Source organism: Sphaerodactylus townsendi, linkage group LG01 (genome assembly GCF_021028975.2).
Source record: "Sphaerodactylus townsendi isolate TG3544 linkage group LG01, MPM_Stown_v2.3, whole genome shotgun sequence".
Taxonomy (NCBI): Eukaryota; Metazoa; Chordata; class Lepidosauria; order Squamata; family Sphaerodactylidae; genus Sphaerodactylus; species Sphaerodactylus townsendi.
Window position 1 is genome coordinate 24526407 of NC_059425.1, and position 16534 is coordinate 24542940.

Here is a 16534-nt window from a genome sequence, read left to right on the forward strand (position 1 = left end):
TGCACCAGGGATACGATGCCTTAAAGTGCAATCTCCAAAGCAACTTTTTCCTCTAAAGCAACTGATCTATGAAGTCTGGAGAACAGTTGTAATTCCAGAAAAATCCTAGGCTCTATTGAAAGGCTGGCAACCCCATGCGCTGCAGTAGTGCACCCTCAAATTTATAGAAGTGCTTAATTTCACTGACATATTACAGTTACCTGACTTGTGCCTCATTTTGCAATAAGCTTATAAATATCTTAAATCAATAAATAATACCCTTAATCATATTCCTCGGGAAGCTGCTTTATATTCAAAACGAAGCAAAACGCCCACGCCTCCAATAGTCATCGCCACGCGAGTTAATTGGTTAAATATCAGAGCGAATAAAATATAATCCATGCCTGAACTCAATTCAGCCCTCCTACTGCACTTTCACTCCACACGAGGCGCTAACTCATTCAAAGACGAAACCAGAAACTGGGCTGTCATGACTACTCTAGCCTTTTAAACTCTATGCTCCTTGCTCTCCTGGCGACTCTACTTTGCACACAGGGATCAGGTGTGCGCACGCGTGAGGCCAATCTTTTGCCGCATGCGCCGCACCCCAGTTATATTTGCGCATGTCCAGTCGCGCGCGATGATAGGTTTTATTTACTTCGTCCCTGAGTTCTTGGGGACAGGCGCATGCGCTCTATTGAATTCGGAGATTTATTTCACAGGCTCTCGGGCCGCCGAGAGGACTTATTACACGCCCAGCGGTCGGTTCTTTACCACTAGCCCCGCCTACTTCTCGGCTCAGTAAGCCAACCAGACGAACACAAGTGGGCGGGATCGACGGCGCAGCCAATGAATGCGGGGCGCTCAGCACCGGGAGAGGGGGCTCCGTTTGGGCCTGAGAGGAAAGGAGCTGGACTCTGAGCCGGGGAATCAAGTGATCGTGCTGGCCGTGTGAGGCGCCGTGCGGGCCGACCCCGCCAGCCAGCCAGCCATGTCGCGCTGGTTCTTCCCGTGGTCGAGCTCGATCAAGAAGCGCGCCTGCCGTTACCTGCTGCAGCACTACCTGGGCCACTTCCTGGAGGAGCGCCTCGGTCTCGAGCAGCTCAGCCTCGACCTCTACGCCGGCGCGGGCCGCCTCAGCCGTATCCACCTCGATGTCTGGGTGAGGGAGGCGTGGCGGGGCACATCTAGTGGGGGCAGCTGCACCTGACGAACGCTCGCCTGCCTCTCAAGGGAGCAAGGCTGGCCTGAGTGTGCGGTGGAGGGACTGTGGCCGAGTCCCAGTGGGCCGGAGGCTGCCTTGGCAGGGCACTGCTTGTTAGCTACCTGGGAAAGCTGCCCCCTCCTGCTAGACCCGGCAGCCCACTGACAATTAAAAGGGAGTGCTCAAAGTGCTCGCCTGCCACTCTTTTACCTTTTTTTAAGTTACTGCTTTAATTCAGCTGGGGCACCAAGATTCTGTGTATTACTCTATCTCCACCACATTTTTATCAGTTCCAAAAACAGAGACACTTTCGTCCTTATCTTCCTCTTTGGGTGATGTACAGAACCCCCCCCCCCCCTCTTTCTTTACTCTCTCAATAGCATTGCCAGGTTGGCTACATTGAGTGGTTGGGAGGGGAACAGAGCTGACTGGCTATCTGAACGTGACTTTCCCCAGGCCTAGCTGACCTCTTTAAGAGGGGCCCTTCAGGATCAAACCAGTAGGTCCATGTAGTCCAGCATCCTGTTTCGCAGTGTTGCCCTGGAGTGTCAACAAACAGCCACCATACTGTCTTCTAGTCTAGGCTATCTCTGATTTTGTCTTCTCATGCAGCCTGCCACAAGGGGTCAGGGTGAGGTTGCTTGTGGCTCTGGACAGCAGTTGCCGCTGACATCTCTGCTCTCCACCCCTTGCTGTTGTTGCATCCAACTTTACCCTGCTGTTTGCTTAGATGCATACCTGCCCCTGGAATAATCTTGTCCCCAATTTCTCTGTCTGCCTTTTGGTCCTTCCATTGGCCTCCAGGTGCCCTTTAATTGGCCTCTTCACACCCACAGTCATCCTGTTGAGTGCAGTTGGATGGGGTGTGCCCCTGAGTCATCCTTTGAGTTGCTGAAGCCAAAAGAACAGCTGAGAAGGATGTGCCCCATTGTGGGGTAATGACAAGGGGGTAAACATGCCCCCTTGTTTATTACTGTTGTGTTGTTGTTGTTGTTGTTGTTGTTGTTTGCCCTGAAAGGAAATTCTGGTGGGGAATAGGCACTGGGTTTATGTTGGGGCGAAGTTGCTATTGAAGATTAGAGTATTCCTAGATGTCTTCATGCCTGATCTGATGATGCTCTCTAAGAATGGGAAGAGATACCGTCAGCTTTAGGAGTAAGCTAAGCGTTTCCTGTCTCCACCACACAGCTGCCAAATACATATAAACACAAGCAGTTCTCGGGCACTTACATGCAGCCCTGGCATCCTAAAAATGTATATCTGCTTTGATTCCCTCTGAGCTTTGGTCCCAAATGGCAGTATGTGGTCATAAACCCTGCCCCCATCTGTTGTGACCAGCTGCCTTGATTGATGACAAAGCCCCAGCAGCCTCCAACTTTTGCAATAGGCTGTTTACTGAGTTAAGAGTTGTTGCTGGCTGGGGTCCAGGGATGGGAAGGCTCCTTGGAAATAAACAGACTCACAGAGGGGAGAAGCAAGAAGCAACTGGTCTTCTGGGGCTTTTTCCTGGCTCGAATCAATGTAGTTGGTTATGGGGTAAAGCACAAAAGATGGTGGTGGGTGGGGACCAAAATCCAAAGCTCAGGAAAATTTACATCCAGGAAAACATTCGGACGGTGATGAATGTAGGTGATCTCCATGACTGTTGGCTTTTCCATTCTCTTCAGTCACTCTCTTTATCCTAAGGACTGCCACATTAGCTTCCTTTCTTCCTTAGCCAGGCAGGGTAAACCACTGTGTAATAAGCCAGGGTTTTGGATCTAGCCACAAATTCCTGTTCTATCACACTCTCAGTGGGTTGCCCTGGGCTTGTTTTCTATTTTACACAAATGGATAATGTTCTACAGTGTGATGAGTGTTGGTTTTGTTTTGTAAAGGGAAGGCAAAGAGAAGACAATAATCTGCCTAAAAGAGGAGCTACGCTTTTAATATCAACCTTGGGCAAGCCTCCCTAGCAAAGGTCCAGCGTTTCCCAGGGAGGCCAGTTTGTAGAGCACAGAATAAGGATATAAAGCCACATGCTGAAACTCATTCGTTGTGGATTAGCTGCTCCTTGAGACCTAGTAGCAGTTGTCTTTTTAATGGGATTCTGCTTTGTGGGTGCCAAAGCAGAGGAGACGTAATCGTTCTAGAAGAATTCATATTCTGAAGCATGAGGACTTGCACATAGCCCAACGTAGGATGAAGTGGGAGGTGTTCTTGGCTCTGACATCTCTCACCCTAGCCTAGAGAAAGGCCAGCCAGTTAAAATTATCCCTGCAAGTCATTGCCAACTTGTTCGGTGCTGGCCTTTCAACAGAACCTTTCACGTCTTTCTCTCTTCCTTGTTCCTCCATGTTATAAGAAATCCCAAGTTAAATTTGGCTGGCTCCTTTGGCTGAATAGGAGGCCAGTGGCTTATAAGTAGTTCGCGTGCCTGCCATTCACATAGCTCTTGGCCTGGGCTTTACAGACTCCCTATCTGCCTGCCAGCCTTGCCCTGCGCAGGCTATCTCTGCTTCTGTATAGTGCCTGGCACAGAGGCAGAGGATATTCCTTCTTGGAGGTTCAGCTCATATGTATTCCTGTAAACAGCTGAGGATTTCATCTTCCAATAAATTTCACTCATGCCAGCCAGTAGTGAGGAAGGGCCTTGAAGACATGTGATAGAGGGGTAATAACAGACTTGGACGAATTTTGGTTTAGGAGCCAGGCTCACTTTTCATTCTTCAAGGTCTTGTATTTTGAAGACCATACTTTCTAATTATTGCTACCACAGAACATGATCCTAAACACTGTCATTTTTTAAAGCTATAACAGAAGGGTTGCAGTATATAAATAAATATGGGGTGGTCCTATTTGTAATCACAACAAAAATCTAACCTCTTCTCCTCACCTAATTAATCTTTGTACTTCTGCTAAAAGTCACCAAGAAGCACTGATGAAAATACTAGCTGTCACAGTGAAATTTCTAGGCAACCTGGCACCTGAGGTTTGTTGAGTCCTGGGTTACAACATTGCTGACTGTTTGAAAACTGAAGGAGCACGACACAACAGGGCAGGAAGTGTCATGGAGCAGGGGTCACTGTGGTTAGGTTGGGGAAGTAGTTTTGAATTTCCTCCACTGTGCAGGAATTGGACTAGATGACCCTAGAAGTCCCTTCTAACTCTATGATTCTGTCATGGTTCCGGAAGAATTCTGGCTGATTTTTTCGGAATGTACAAGCCAATGTGCTTTTTCTCCCAACTGCTGCAGCCTCATTGATCTGGGCAGATCATTTCTGGAGTTTAATTTCCAGCAATGATAGTGGATCATGTCTCTGGTTGTCTTCCCTCAAGGAAAGTCAGGGGTGTTGGGTTGTACCTCTGCTACCAAGATCATGGACCCGAATTGATTTGCAGTGGAGCAAGTAGTTCTAATCTACTGTTTAGTTGTGTTGCTCTCCAGTTCTTTCATGTAGCGTTCTCCCTGAATTTTCATTCTGGGTGCCTATCTTGAACTGACCAGGGTAATTTATGGAACTGTTCTTCTCTGTACTGTCCCCTCCTAACTTCCCCCAGGTAGCTGCCCTGCTTTGACAGATAGATCTTTTTGGAGTGCATCGTTTGACTTAGAGGTCACTGCCGTAATTCGATACTAAATCAGTCAGTGGTCCAGTCTGGGGAAAACATGTCCAAAATGTCTTATTCATGCCCCCATGTATATGGTGAGGATCATTCACTGCCATCCCCTGATTGGTGATGCAGCACTAGGTTCCATTCTGTGTGGTTTCAAATGCACAGAGTTTGAGGTGTTATAATTAAAGATTGGTCCACTTTAAGAATGCTTGGTTTGTATAATAGGTAGGAGAAATCAAAGTCAGCTGACTCTTAGATTAACGCAAAATTAGCCAAGTCAGTTTTTCAGTTCACTCAGTGGTTGGCTTCATCAAGTGACATTAAATGTAACAGTCCTTTGAAAATATTTTATTTAGCTATTATGTAACATACAATTTTATGAATGAGATGAAGCTCAAGAGACACAAGCTTAGGTTAGGAATAAAATAATTTTAAAACTAACAGACATGGTCCATTAAGTTCAATTATACGCTGAACTTAAAACAATTATACGCTGAACTTAAAACACTTAAACTTAAATTATACGCTTAAATTATTACACTTGAACTTAAATTATACGCTGAACTTAAAACACTTAAAACAGAAGATGTGATCTTCTGAAACATTATATGAAGTACACATTATTCACAATGAAAATATGCTGGCAATGAGGTAGGTTGTATTTTTTTTCTCCTCCAATGACTGTACATAAGAAAGAAAAACCAAATGGCAAAAAAATACTTCATAACTGGCTTGATTTTGAGACAATGTATGCTGTCTCACAAGAAGATGATAGTAGGTTGTATATTCCTCTGCCACAGAACTCAACATACTGAACCTTCTTTGTTGTAGAACGCTCTGCCGAGGTCTTAGTGCCTATCTAGCCCTGTCCCCCCACCCCATCCATTTCCAATAGTCATTCAATGAACTATAAATGCTGTTGTATCAGAATACCATGTTTTTGACAAAAGCAGTATCCAAAAATGAACAAATAATTCTCATGTCCGTTCAGGACTGTATTCTACTGCAGAAGCATCCAATTTTCTCAGCCACTGCATCTTAAGTGACCATACTAACATCGTTATCTGAGACAGAGTATAACTCATATTGGATTAACTGCAGAAGTGCCAGAATTTAGTTAGCTATTCTTTTTGTTCTGATGGAAAACGTGGCTTCCACTTGCCAGCAGTATACAGAAGAAAAGTTTCTTGTGTATGTGTGGTGAGCTGGTGATCTGTATCTAAGGGTTGTGATGGAATTTGTCTGGTGCAGATGTCAGTTCATGATGAAACTAATCACTGTGTTTTAGTTTTCTGATCATGAATTATAAGGTGACATTTAAGGAAAGTTTTTTTATCCACTGACCATAGCTCTAAATTTGACCATTCCTCAAATTCAGAAGCAAAGCAGGAATGCCCCTGGTTAATACTTGGAGGGGAGACTACCAAGGAAGTCCAGAGTAACTACACAGAGACTGACAGTGGCAAACGATTGCTGAAGTCTCTTGCCTTGAAAACCCTGCAGGGTTCCAATAAGTTAGCTGCAGCTTGGCAGCATCTTCCACTACCAGATGCCCATCAAAGCAGTTGGGGTTTTTTTTACCGAACTGTAGTCAGCTGCATGTTTACCTGCAGACCATTTTGGCAACTATGTATTGCAATGTGACAGGACTGATTTGGGCATGGTTGGGGAGGGCGTAAGGTCAACCTGAGCCTTGCTGAGGCTATGCAGGACGAAAGATTTCCCAGGAACTGTATGCTGCAGTGAGTTCTGTGAAATAAATATATAAAACTGTAGCACTGGACCCTTTGTTTTACCTACCCCCTTTCTCTTTCACTGCTGCTAGCAGACTCATACACTTCGATGGAGCCCAGAGGTTGGCACTTGAGCTCTCTAAGAGCAGGGGCTGAACAGTGGGTGGCATTGCCCATGCAAGTGAGCCAAATTTCCATTTCACCCAAAACCTACTGGGTCTCAAAAGACCGCTTTGTGGTGCTTGGTGACCCAGGGAGGGCTCACTTCAGTGGGCCTTCTTGCTGGCACATAGGCAGTTAGCTGTGTTAGATGGAACATGTTCTTGCCACCTGACTTCACCTCAGTCTCTTCCTGCTACAGTCTGTGAATGAGTTCCTGGAATCCATCGGGGCCCCCCTGGAAATTGTTGATGGCTTCATCGACAGCATCGCCGTCACGATCCCCTGGTCTGCCTTAGTCACGGAGAACTGCACTGTGGAAGTGAGCGGTCTGCAGATTACGTGCCGGCCAAAGTACCGTAGTGGTGAGAGCCAGTTAAGGGGAAGGGATGGGGCACAGGTTTGAAGGGGGAGACTCGGGCAGTCGGGTTGTCCTGCGGAAACTCAGACCCTCTTCCTAATTCTGGCCTCAGAGTGAAGGGTAGGGGAAAACAATGGGACTGGCTGAGCACATTCATCTTTCCCGCACTCTTTTTATGTTGATTAGCAGCTGCCTTCACAGCAGACCCATCTGTCTTGAGTGGTCATAATATGACCAGTCCAAGGAGGCCAGATGCAGGACAAGGTGGAGCTCCTCTCCCGCTCTTTCCGCAGCCTGGCTTTCTGCCCCCAAGGCTGTGTGCCCCAGTTTCCCCCACCCTCGAGGCTCTGCCTCTTGTATCTGCTAGTGACCTGATGACCCTTTTCCCTTTTGTGTTCCTATAGCTGCCCCCGGTTCAGAGTCGCAGAACTGGGCGTCATGCATGACCACGAGCATGCAGCTTGCACAGGAGTGCCTGAAGGAGCAGGCCGAAGAGCCCTCAGACACTCCCCAGCCACTCGAGGGGCTTGAGATGTTTGCCCAAACCATAGAAACTGGTGAGTTTCCCAGGAATGTGAAAGAATACTTGGTACAGGAGTTATGCTAACATGCAGGCTTGGGCTGATTTACGTGTTCCAGGGTTGGGTGGCACTGGGCTAGTCACATGCTCTCAGACCAACCTGCCTCAGAGAGCTTCTGGGAGGGTAAAGGGTAAGCAGCAGTACTGCAGTTAAAGCTCTGCTTATGACCTGAGCTTGAACCTGGTGGAAGTAAGTTTCAGGTAGGTGGCATCCTTCCGAGGTCAGTAAAATGATTACCCGGCTTGCTGAGGGTAAAGTGTAGATGACTGAGGAAAGCAGTGGCAAACTACCGTGTAAGCATAGTCTGCCTAGTAAACTTTATAAGGTTGCCTCATCCCGTGGTTCAGTAATGAGCCAGTGCTTGCACTGAGAGAAAAGTGTTGTGTAAATGAATTAAGGAAGTGTTTTTCAGTGTGATTGTGGAAGGCAGCTAGTGGATAATACACATGACCAATAAGGAGAAAAATAATTCTTCACCTCCATGCCTGGAGCTGTTTTGAAACCCTTTTTTAACATGGTTTATGTATATTTTTGGCATTATGAGAAAGGAGGGGTGTTCCCCCTAATGGAATCTCATGTAGCCCTTTAAAAAGAGGGGAGAAAAAGCAGTGCGCTGTTTTCTAATCTTTCCTGGCCTTTAAAAGAAGCACTCTTAGATTCTGAATCCATTTTCTTTGGGCTGGGTATTCTCACCTCCTCCAGCTCTAGAATGGCCATTACTTCCTTAAGAGAGCATACGCCTGCACATCTCAAATGCAGGCAGCAGCCTTCTTGCAGAGGGGATATAATACATTTGCTTTTGAGTGAAACCTCAGTAGTTATACAGTTGATCAAGTAAATCTTGCCCAATTTGTTGGAATCTACAAAGCAGGGTTAAAGCAGGAAGTGCGGGGGGATTCGGGTTACAATTGCGTGACTCTCAAGCCACTGATGTTGGACCACGCTGCAGCACTGTGGACAAAGTCACTTCTGTGTCTCATCAAAAATATCATCCATAGCTGCTGTGGGAATTCCCAGAGAATATGTCCTTGTACAGCACTGTTATTTACAAGTCTTGATTTGGGGTGGGGTGGGGCGCCTCCTAAGGCCACTGCTCTTTTAAGAACTGAAGGTAACCTGCTCTCTTGCTGTTCGATGACGACTGGACAGAATGTGATTCTTGTGGGCAGCCTAGTGATCTTCTGGTTTTCTCTGCTTTCTGCAAGTCTTGCGAAGGATTGAAGTGACCTTCCTGGACACAGTGGTGCGAATAGAGCACATGCTGAGCAAGGAACAGGGCAGCGTGGCCCTGGAGGTGCACATCAAAAGGTCAGTGGCTTCGATTCACCTGCTGGACATGGTGCATTTGTTAGAGCGCCTGAACTTGTCTGCCGCTGCACTGCAGTGAGCACTCTTGAGGCGGTACATTTCTTGAACATGTCTTCAGTGAACATTGAGGAAGGTGGACTTGACCAAGCAGTGGTGTGTGTGAGAGATTGCCTTGAAAATGCTGTCTTCTGAGTTGTTGGCACCTTGCGTGTCCTGATCCGCTTCACCTATTCTACTCTTTCTCTGCTTCTGGCCCACAGGCTGGAATACTGTGATGAAGCAGTGAAAGACCCCGGGCAAGTGCTGCCCGTAAACATCCACCAGCCTCCAGCCTTTGTGCACAAGATCCTGCAGTTGAGCGGCATCTTGCTCTACTATGAGGAGTTCACAGAACACAGTGGAGGCAGCAATGTGCGTGCGCCGTCCCCAGTCCCCAAGGTATAGTTCTGTGGGCTGATTCTGTCTTGGTAGGGCCAGGACACTAGCAAGAGCCTCGAGTACCACCACCAGCACCCCAGGCATGGGGCTGAGGAGCTGCCTCTGCTTCTGAGATGCATGGAGGGATGCCCACGCCAGAGAGAGGTGGGGTGTTGCAGACTCCCGTCTCCCTGTGTTTAGGAATGCCTTGTCCCCTCCCTCCAATCCAGGAGGCGGTGGAGTCGTCCAGCTCTCAGGGAGAGGAGGAGGAGACGGCCGCTCCTCTGCTTCAGATTGGCAGCTGCTCTGGGTACACAGAGATGAGGATCAAACTTAAGCAAAATGAGGCTTTCCCTGGACCCAAGGTCAGTCAAACACATACATGCAATCTGCTGAAAGCCGTTGTTTTTTTGCCTCTGCCCTAGAAATCCGGGTATCTTGTTCAAATGTTGGGAGCAGAGTAAGGAAGGAACTGGGGCTGAGATTTACTGTCTTTTCTCTGTGTATCAAAAGTATGTTCAGACGTTGGTGTGTGTGAACTTCCCGGATAGTGGTGCCCAATTCCCAGGATTCTTCACAAAGACAAGCCTTGGAGTAGGGGGCTTTTCCTCTCCCAGTTTTTCTAGGCAAACAAGGACTTTGCTATCTAAGTCCATATAAGAGTTAGATTTGGGTCCAGCAGCACCTTAGAGACCCACGAGGCTTCGGGATATAAGCTTTTGAGGCAAAGTTCCCTTTGTCAGATATCTGACAAAGGGGGCTTTGACTCTCAGAAGCTTATACCCCCAAAATCTTTTGAGTCCGTAAGGTGCTACTGGACTTGAATTAAGATTTTGCACTACAGACCAGCACAGCCACCATTTTGAAACTGTCAGCATAGTTAGGGTGACCACTGATGTTCTGGGGAACAGGGGTGGCAGAAAATAAGACAGTGGGTGAGTATGACTCCAAAACAGCAAATTACCCCATTGATGAAGGCAAAGCAACTAGCTTTGCATCTTCCTCCACTTCCCTCTGTGTATCTGCTCGCGTTGGGTCCCGAAAGATCAGAGGGTGATGTCTAAATGGCACTAGCTATCAGTCTAAGCCTGGGGACACAGGATAGGTAAGAGGTGAAGTATCTAAAATGCATCAGGGAGATTTTGCCTGTTCACAGAGAACCGGTGCTTAGACCAAGGGGCAGACTCCGAAGGAGGGCTTAGTTGTGCCTGATGGACAAGGATTGGTCTGTGGGGTCAGCTAATGAGAGAGGTGGCAGGGCTGACAGTACCGTTGAAGCACATACCTCTGTCCTCAAAGTGTGGAATAGAAATGGAGTGCATGTAGTGCATGTGAAAAGCTGCCACGCCCTAGCTGCTGGGAGCCCTGGCTTCTGGCTGTTCCTTGCACATTAGCCCTAGTATCTGTGCCGAGTAGATGAGGGGGATTCCTGATAAACTGGAGCTGTGCTGTCTATCTTCACAGCTGGAGCTGGATGGCAAGATGGGGTCGCTGCATCTCCTGCTCTCCCCCCGTCAGATCTTGTACTTGCTAGATCTCCTCTCTTCTCTGAACCTCTCAGGTGAGCTTGAGGGTGCTGGCAGTTATGGGAAATTGGTCATGGCTCAGTGACAGCTTTGGGCTTTCATTCCTGCAAGGCCAGAAGTATCCTGTGCTGCCCCCAGTTCTGCAAGGGACAGTCGCCTAGGGAATGGTCACAAGCCTAGTTGTCTGTCTTCAGCTGTCCCTGCTACATAAGGCCTCGGGAGATAAGGGCCCTGTTACTTTTCTGTATGATTTCTGCCTTGCCTTTTGATCTATCAGGACCCAGGGTAGCTTGTGCAGAACAATAATTGGCAGTTCATTTGGGGCTGCTTACATCCTGTCCGGTATGTAGCAGTTCTCTGATGTGCCATTTGTGCCACCTGCTAATGAATTCTGTTGATTGCTACAACTGCTCCCATCGCCCTTTGTTCCATTTCACTTCCTTGACCCTTTTCTCTCCCCCAGAATCCAGTGTCCTGCGGGAACAGCTGAGCAAAAGTCGCCCTCTGGACTCAGATGACCTGAAGCTGATAGAGCAGGACCTCAGTCAGCAGTTGCATTCGGGGCTGGGGTCTGCCACCACATGCCTGGAGGGAGTGGAGAGCCGCATGACACTGGAAAATGGAGGTGGGCTTTGGCTGATGGGGATACATGGAGCTCCTGTGGCCTCCCCTGTGCATCCACTTGCCTGAAGCCCCAGGGTATCCTCCCAGGTGACTCCAGGACTCTGCTGCTGAATTCATTTTTTATGGCTTCCCCCTTCACCCATGCTGCCCAGCTGCAGTGTGCCCTAGTTCCACCTAAGGACTTTCATTTCAAAGTTTTGAGACACCTGGCCTTCATATTCAGCGATGGCTCTTTAGTTCTCGGTTTTACTAATTATACACAGCAACATCAGTTAAGGTGTTCTTATAGCAACTCTCTGCTGTGTGACCAGCCAGTTTTTTTAATGGACTTTGTTCCTTATCACCAGCTAGTCTTTTTCCAAGTGATGAGGCAAGTCGTCATGTGGAAACGAAGCTCTGCTGGGTGTCAAAAGGCTCCATGGCTTATTTGATGTCACTCGTTACCCTTCCAGGCCCTAATTCCCATTCCTGCTCCCTCGTTACCCTTCCAGGCCCTAATTCCCATTCCTGCTTGAAGGAGCTGACAGCAGACATATTTCTTATTCCTCCTGTTCCATGTAGCCTAAGTGGAAGTATCTCATCCTGCCTATAGACTAAGGGATTTGTCATTTCCTGGGCAAACCTTTTGCAGAATGAGCCCTAATGTTTTTTTCTTTTCTGTTTGGTATCTGTGCAGAGGCGTAGCTGGGCCAGAGCGCGCTTGGTACGCACTCTGTGTTTTCCGCCCCCCCCCCTCCACGGTGCCCTCCCCCCCACACTTACCTTAATGAAACAGTGCAGGCTGGAGAAACGGCCTGATCCCTTCAGGCTGAAAACGGCCCTGGGGCTCGCAAGGTCTCCTGGGAAGTGTAGTTCCCACCAGGCCGTTTTCAGTCTGAAGGGAACAGGCCACTTCTCCAACCTGCACTGTTTCATTAAGGTAAGTGTGGGGGAGGAGGGCACCATGGGGGGAGGTCAGGAGGGGGGCGCAGTGGGTGGGGAGGTGATTTCCGCCCCCACCCCCACCACGGTGCATGCCCGGTGCAACACACACTGATAGCTCCACCTCTGTATCTGTGAGATCCTGACGGGAGGCTTCTTTTGAGATGCTCTTGATGCCAAAAGTGAATTTTGCACGGAAGCTAAAACCCCCCTGTAGTGGCCCGCTTCCTGCTCTGGGTTTTCTTGGCTCAGCCAGTTGCCCCCTTGAATTGCAGAGCTGAGCTGACTGCTTCGGGTCTTCATTCATCTGGCATTGCCTTTCAGAGATGTTCTTCTCCATGGCACCCATGACCAGCAGCGTGGCCTCAGTGCGCTCAGTCAGCGAACTCTCCGATATTGATCTAGAGTCCTCCACTCACAGTGACTTCAGTGCCAGCCATCTTCAGGCTCCGGCCTTCACCCCAGGGGTAAGAACTCCTGCTGAGCTTTGGGACAGAGATCTTCGGCCTGCTCAGGAGGCTTTGAACCGTTTGTGGCTTGTGTCATTTCCTGACTGCTGTTGGGGTATATTTGGGGATTCAGATAGTCTCAGCTTCTGGCTGTAGGTCCCTTTCCCTACTTTGCCTTTTCCTGCTGCCCATAAGTGCTGTGCAATCCTTGCTTCCCTATAAAACCTCTCCGAATACAGATGTTGCTTCATTCTGGTCTCTCTCTTTTTCTCTCCCCACAGCTGATCCTGAGTAGTCCCAGGCGCTACGGACAGTCACCCTTTGCTGCTACATTGCCATGCCTCAACAAGATACAAAGTGAGAGGGGTTTCCGCTGGAGAAAGGTGGGGGGGGGGGAGAAAAAGGATAATATTCTTCCCTGAGTCTCTGGAAGAGGTCTGAGAAGGAGTAGAAAGGAGGTTTTAGAATCCAACATGAGTATTAGGATGGTAATGCAAGCCAGATCCATGTAGGAAGCTGGGTTTCCTCCAGACACCACAAAGACTGCAGCCTTTTGTAGCTCTTGAACGAGTCAGTTGGACAGAACTTTTATTAGCAGTAATAAATCACCTCTTAATAGTTGTAAGTAAGGAGCCTGGTGGCTTGCTGAAGGTAAAATGCAGCCAACTGGAAAAGGCAATGGCAAACCACCCTGTCAACATAGTCCGCCTAGTAAACATCATGCTGTGACATCACCTCGTGGATCAGCAATGGTTATTAGGGCTTTTTGCTCCAACTTTATAATTGTCAGTAAATGTGAAAATGTCTTCCTATTGAGAGCCAGCGTGGTGAGGTGGTTAAGAGCAGGTGTACTCTAATCTGGGGAACTGGGTTTGATTCCCCACTCTGCCACTTGAGCTGTGGAGGCTTATCTGGTGAACCAGATTAACTTGTGTACTCCAACACATGCCAGCTGGGTGACCTTGGGATAGTCACAGTTCTTCAGAGCTCTCTCAGCCCCACCTACCTCACAGGGTGTTTGTTGTGAGGGGGGAAGGGCAAGGAGATTGTAAACCCCTTTGAAGTCTCCTTACAGGAGAGAAAGGGGGGATATAAAGCCAAACTCTTCTTCTTCTTCTGTTACCAACACTACTGTTCAGGTGCCATTTTGAGAACTTGCAGTTTAAATATGGAGAAGCTTCACGCAGAAGAAAAGGCTGATTTTGATAGCTTCTCCTTGATTCCCTGTTATAGTAATGTACCAAACTCCCAAGCTATTTTAAAGCTGTCAGCACCCTTAACGTTCTACCCTCACTGTGAAAGTTTGACCAAAGACACAGAAAAAACTCAGGCTGCAATATTCCTTAGACTTTGACAGTGAGAGGGGCATAAACATTTTGCATAGCTGGAGATGCTGTTGTTGAGCTGGCCGGCTTTGGCTTCCAGTGGTGAGCAGTCTGTTTATCCTACCAGTTGGCCAACTGCAGTCAAAGCATGCAAAAATACTCCCACGCCTAGGTAATGGCTGTACTGTATTATTTATAGCAATAATAGGTATGCAGGACTTAAGTGCTGATTGGATCTCCCTGCATTCGGAGCTGCCACAGGAACAGAAGCAAGGTTGTAACAGTGGAGGCTTTTAAAAACGTAATCGTCTGGTCAGCATCCAATAGAGCAAGCTGCCGCTTCTTTGAAGAAGAGTTTGGATTTATACCCCTGCTTTTTCTCCTGTAAGGTGACTGTAAGAAGAGCTTACAAACTCATTTTCCCTTCCTCCCCCCACAACAGACACCTTGTGAGGCAGGTGAGGCTGAGAGAGTTCGCCAAAACTCTGGCTAGCACAAGACATTGTATAGGAGTGAGGAAATGAATCCAGTTCACCAGATTAGAGTCTGTCATTCATGTGGAGGAGTGGGGAATCAACAACCGGTTCTTCAGATTAGAGTTCACCACTCTTAACCACTATACCAAGTTGGCTCCTGTTGCATTGCTTGATCTGAATGAATTGCTGTCTCTGACTGGCCAGGAAGACATCCTCACTTGTCTTTGAGCTCTGTGCAGCTGCTTGGCAGAGGCATCTCCACAGACCTCTCAAGCGTCATGTAGGGTAGTCTTCAGGGTGCCGATTCTGCCTGTTCAAAGGTTCCTCTCTGTCTTTCAGGCAAGCCCACCCATCCACCATTGCCCTCCATGGAGAGCCAGCGGCCTGAAGCCCTGCTGCGGGTGACCATGGGGGGACTCACCGTGACGCTGCTGCACCAGTACCGAGAAAGCCCCTGCCTTCAACTGGCTCAGCGGTTCTTTTCCCAGTTGGGTGGCTTGAAGGACTCTGCCTTTGGGGGTCGGGACTTCCAGCCTTTGCGCCGGTGCTTCGAGGAGGCCTGTCCGTTCAGCAACGTCAGGTAGGTGTTGAGGCCCAAACTCGGTTACTCGCTGTGCCTCCAGCCCTTGTACCCTCCTGCAGATGAACTGCAATTGCATCGGGTGGGACAAGGAACAGAGCACAGAAGAGCATTCCAGAAAGGCCGAGTAAACTCTTCTGTTGTGTTGCAAAGACTCACTGTGGTCTACAGTTCTGCTGCTAGGAGCCAGAACATTCCCACGGAGGGATCTCTCCCTCTCGCTCATGTTTTCCCCCCCCCAGTTTCTTTCTCATTTTTTGTCTGCTCCAGCTAATGCTGAATTATATAGTATCAGTGTTCAATGAAAGAAATCAGGAAATTGCACGGAATATGGAATTATGACATTGTACACCAATGCTGCATGAATATCATTCATATATATATGTTTTAACTATACTTAAAAGTAAACATGCATAAACATATATCACTACAGTTCACCCAACTAACAAGGTGTATATACAGTTATTCCTGTTCATTTACCTATAAACAGTACGGTACGTGCAGTTGACCGGGTGGAAAGCCATAAATACTTTACCGGACAAGTCTGTAAGACTCATCTGTGAGGAAAAAAGACAGAGGAGGATGTCAATATCTCTATATACCATGCATGTTAACCAATATTATATTTATATTTCAGACGCTTAGATAGCGAGAACGCATTTATGTTTATAGGTAAATGAATAGGAATAACTGTATATATACATTAGTTGGGTGAACTGTAGCGATACATGTTTATGCATGTTTACGTGTAAGTGTAGTTAAAAATATATATATGAATAATGAAAGGCTATATATGGTGGCAAACACTGCAATCCTAAGCAGAATCATAGGCTTCTAAACCCATCAATGTCAATGGGCTTAGAAGGGCATAAATTTGCCCTGGATTGCATTGTAACAATCCTCTTCAGTTTTTTTCTAATGTGGATTTAATCAAAGAAGCAGGAAAATACCAAGATAAAATATTAACTTTTTCACACCAGCCTCATTTAAACAAGAGGGAGGGAGGGAGGGAGGGAGGTGCATCATTGGTGTGCAGCATCATAATTCCATATTCTGTGCAATTCCCTAATGCTGAATACCGTGGGTCTCTTTTCAGGCTAACTGGGGCTGCCGTCCAGATCAGCTGTGAGCACAAAGCCTCCAGCAGGCAGCAGATGCTCAGCTGGGACGCGTCCTTCGGACTGCTAGAGATTTTAGAGTGCCTCTGGCCGGAGAGCAGCGCGCTGGCAAAGCCGGAGTACACAGAGGTGAGGGCAGGATCATCTGGAAACTGCAGGCTTCTTCCAAGTCCAGG

At 47.8% G+C, this 16534-nt stretch overlaps 1 protein-coding gene across 1 annotated transcript in view; it reads left to right on the forward strand.

Moving 5' to 3' along the window:
- Nucleotides 1–601: 601 nt before the first annotated feature.
- Nucleotides 602–16534, forward strand: part of ATG2A (autophagy related 2A) — a 45172-nt gene continuing 29239 nt past the window's right edge. The window contains exons 1-12 of the mRNA XM_048514235.1: nucleotides 602–1141; nucleotides 6875–7037; nucleotides 7438–7590; nucleotides 8820–8922; nucleotides 9183–9360; nucleotides 9570–9704; nucleotides 10804–10900; nucleotides 11329–11490; nucleotides 12735–12877; nucleotides 13141–13216; nucleotides 15000–15240; nucleotides 16337–16487. Of these exons, the coding sequence (XP_048370192.1) occupies nucleotides 971–1141; nucleotides 6875–7037; nucleotides 7438–7590; nucleotides 8820–8922; nucleotides 9183–9360; nucleotides 9570–9704; nucleotides 10804–10900; nucleotides 11329–11490; nucleotides 12735–12877; nucleotides 13141–13216; nucleotides 15000–15240; nucleotides 16337–16487 (1773 nt within the window). The 5' untranslated portion in view covers nucleotides 602–970. The remainder of the gene's footprint in view (nucleotides 1142–6874; nucleotides 7038–7437; nucleotides 7591–8819; nucleotides 8923–9182; nucleotides 9361–9569; nucleotides 9705–10803; nucleotides 10901–11328; nucleotides 11491–12734; nucleotides 12878–13140; nucleotides 13217–14999; nucleotides 15241–16336; nucleotides 16488–16534) is intronic.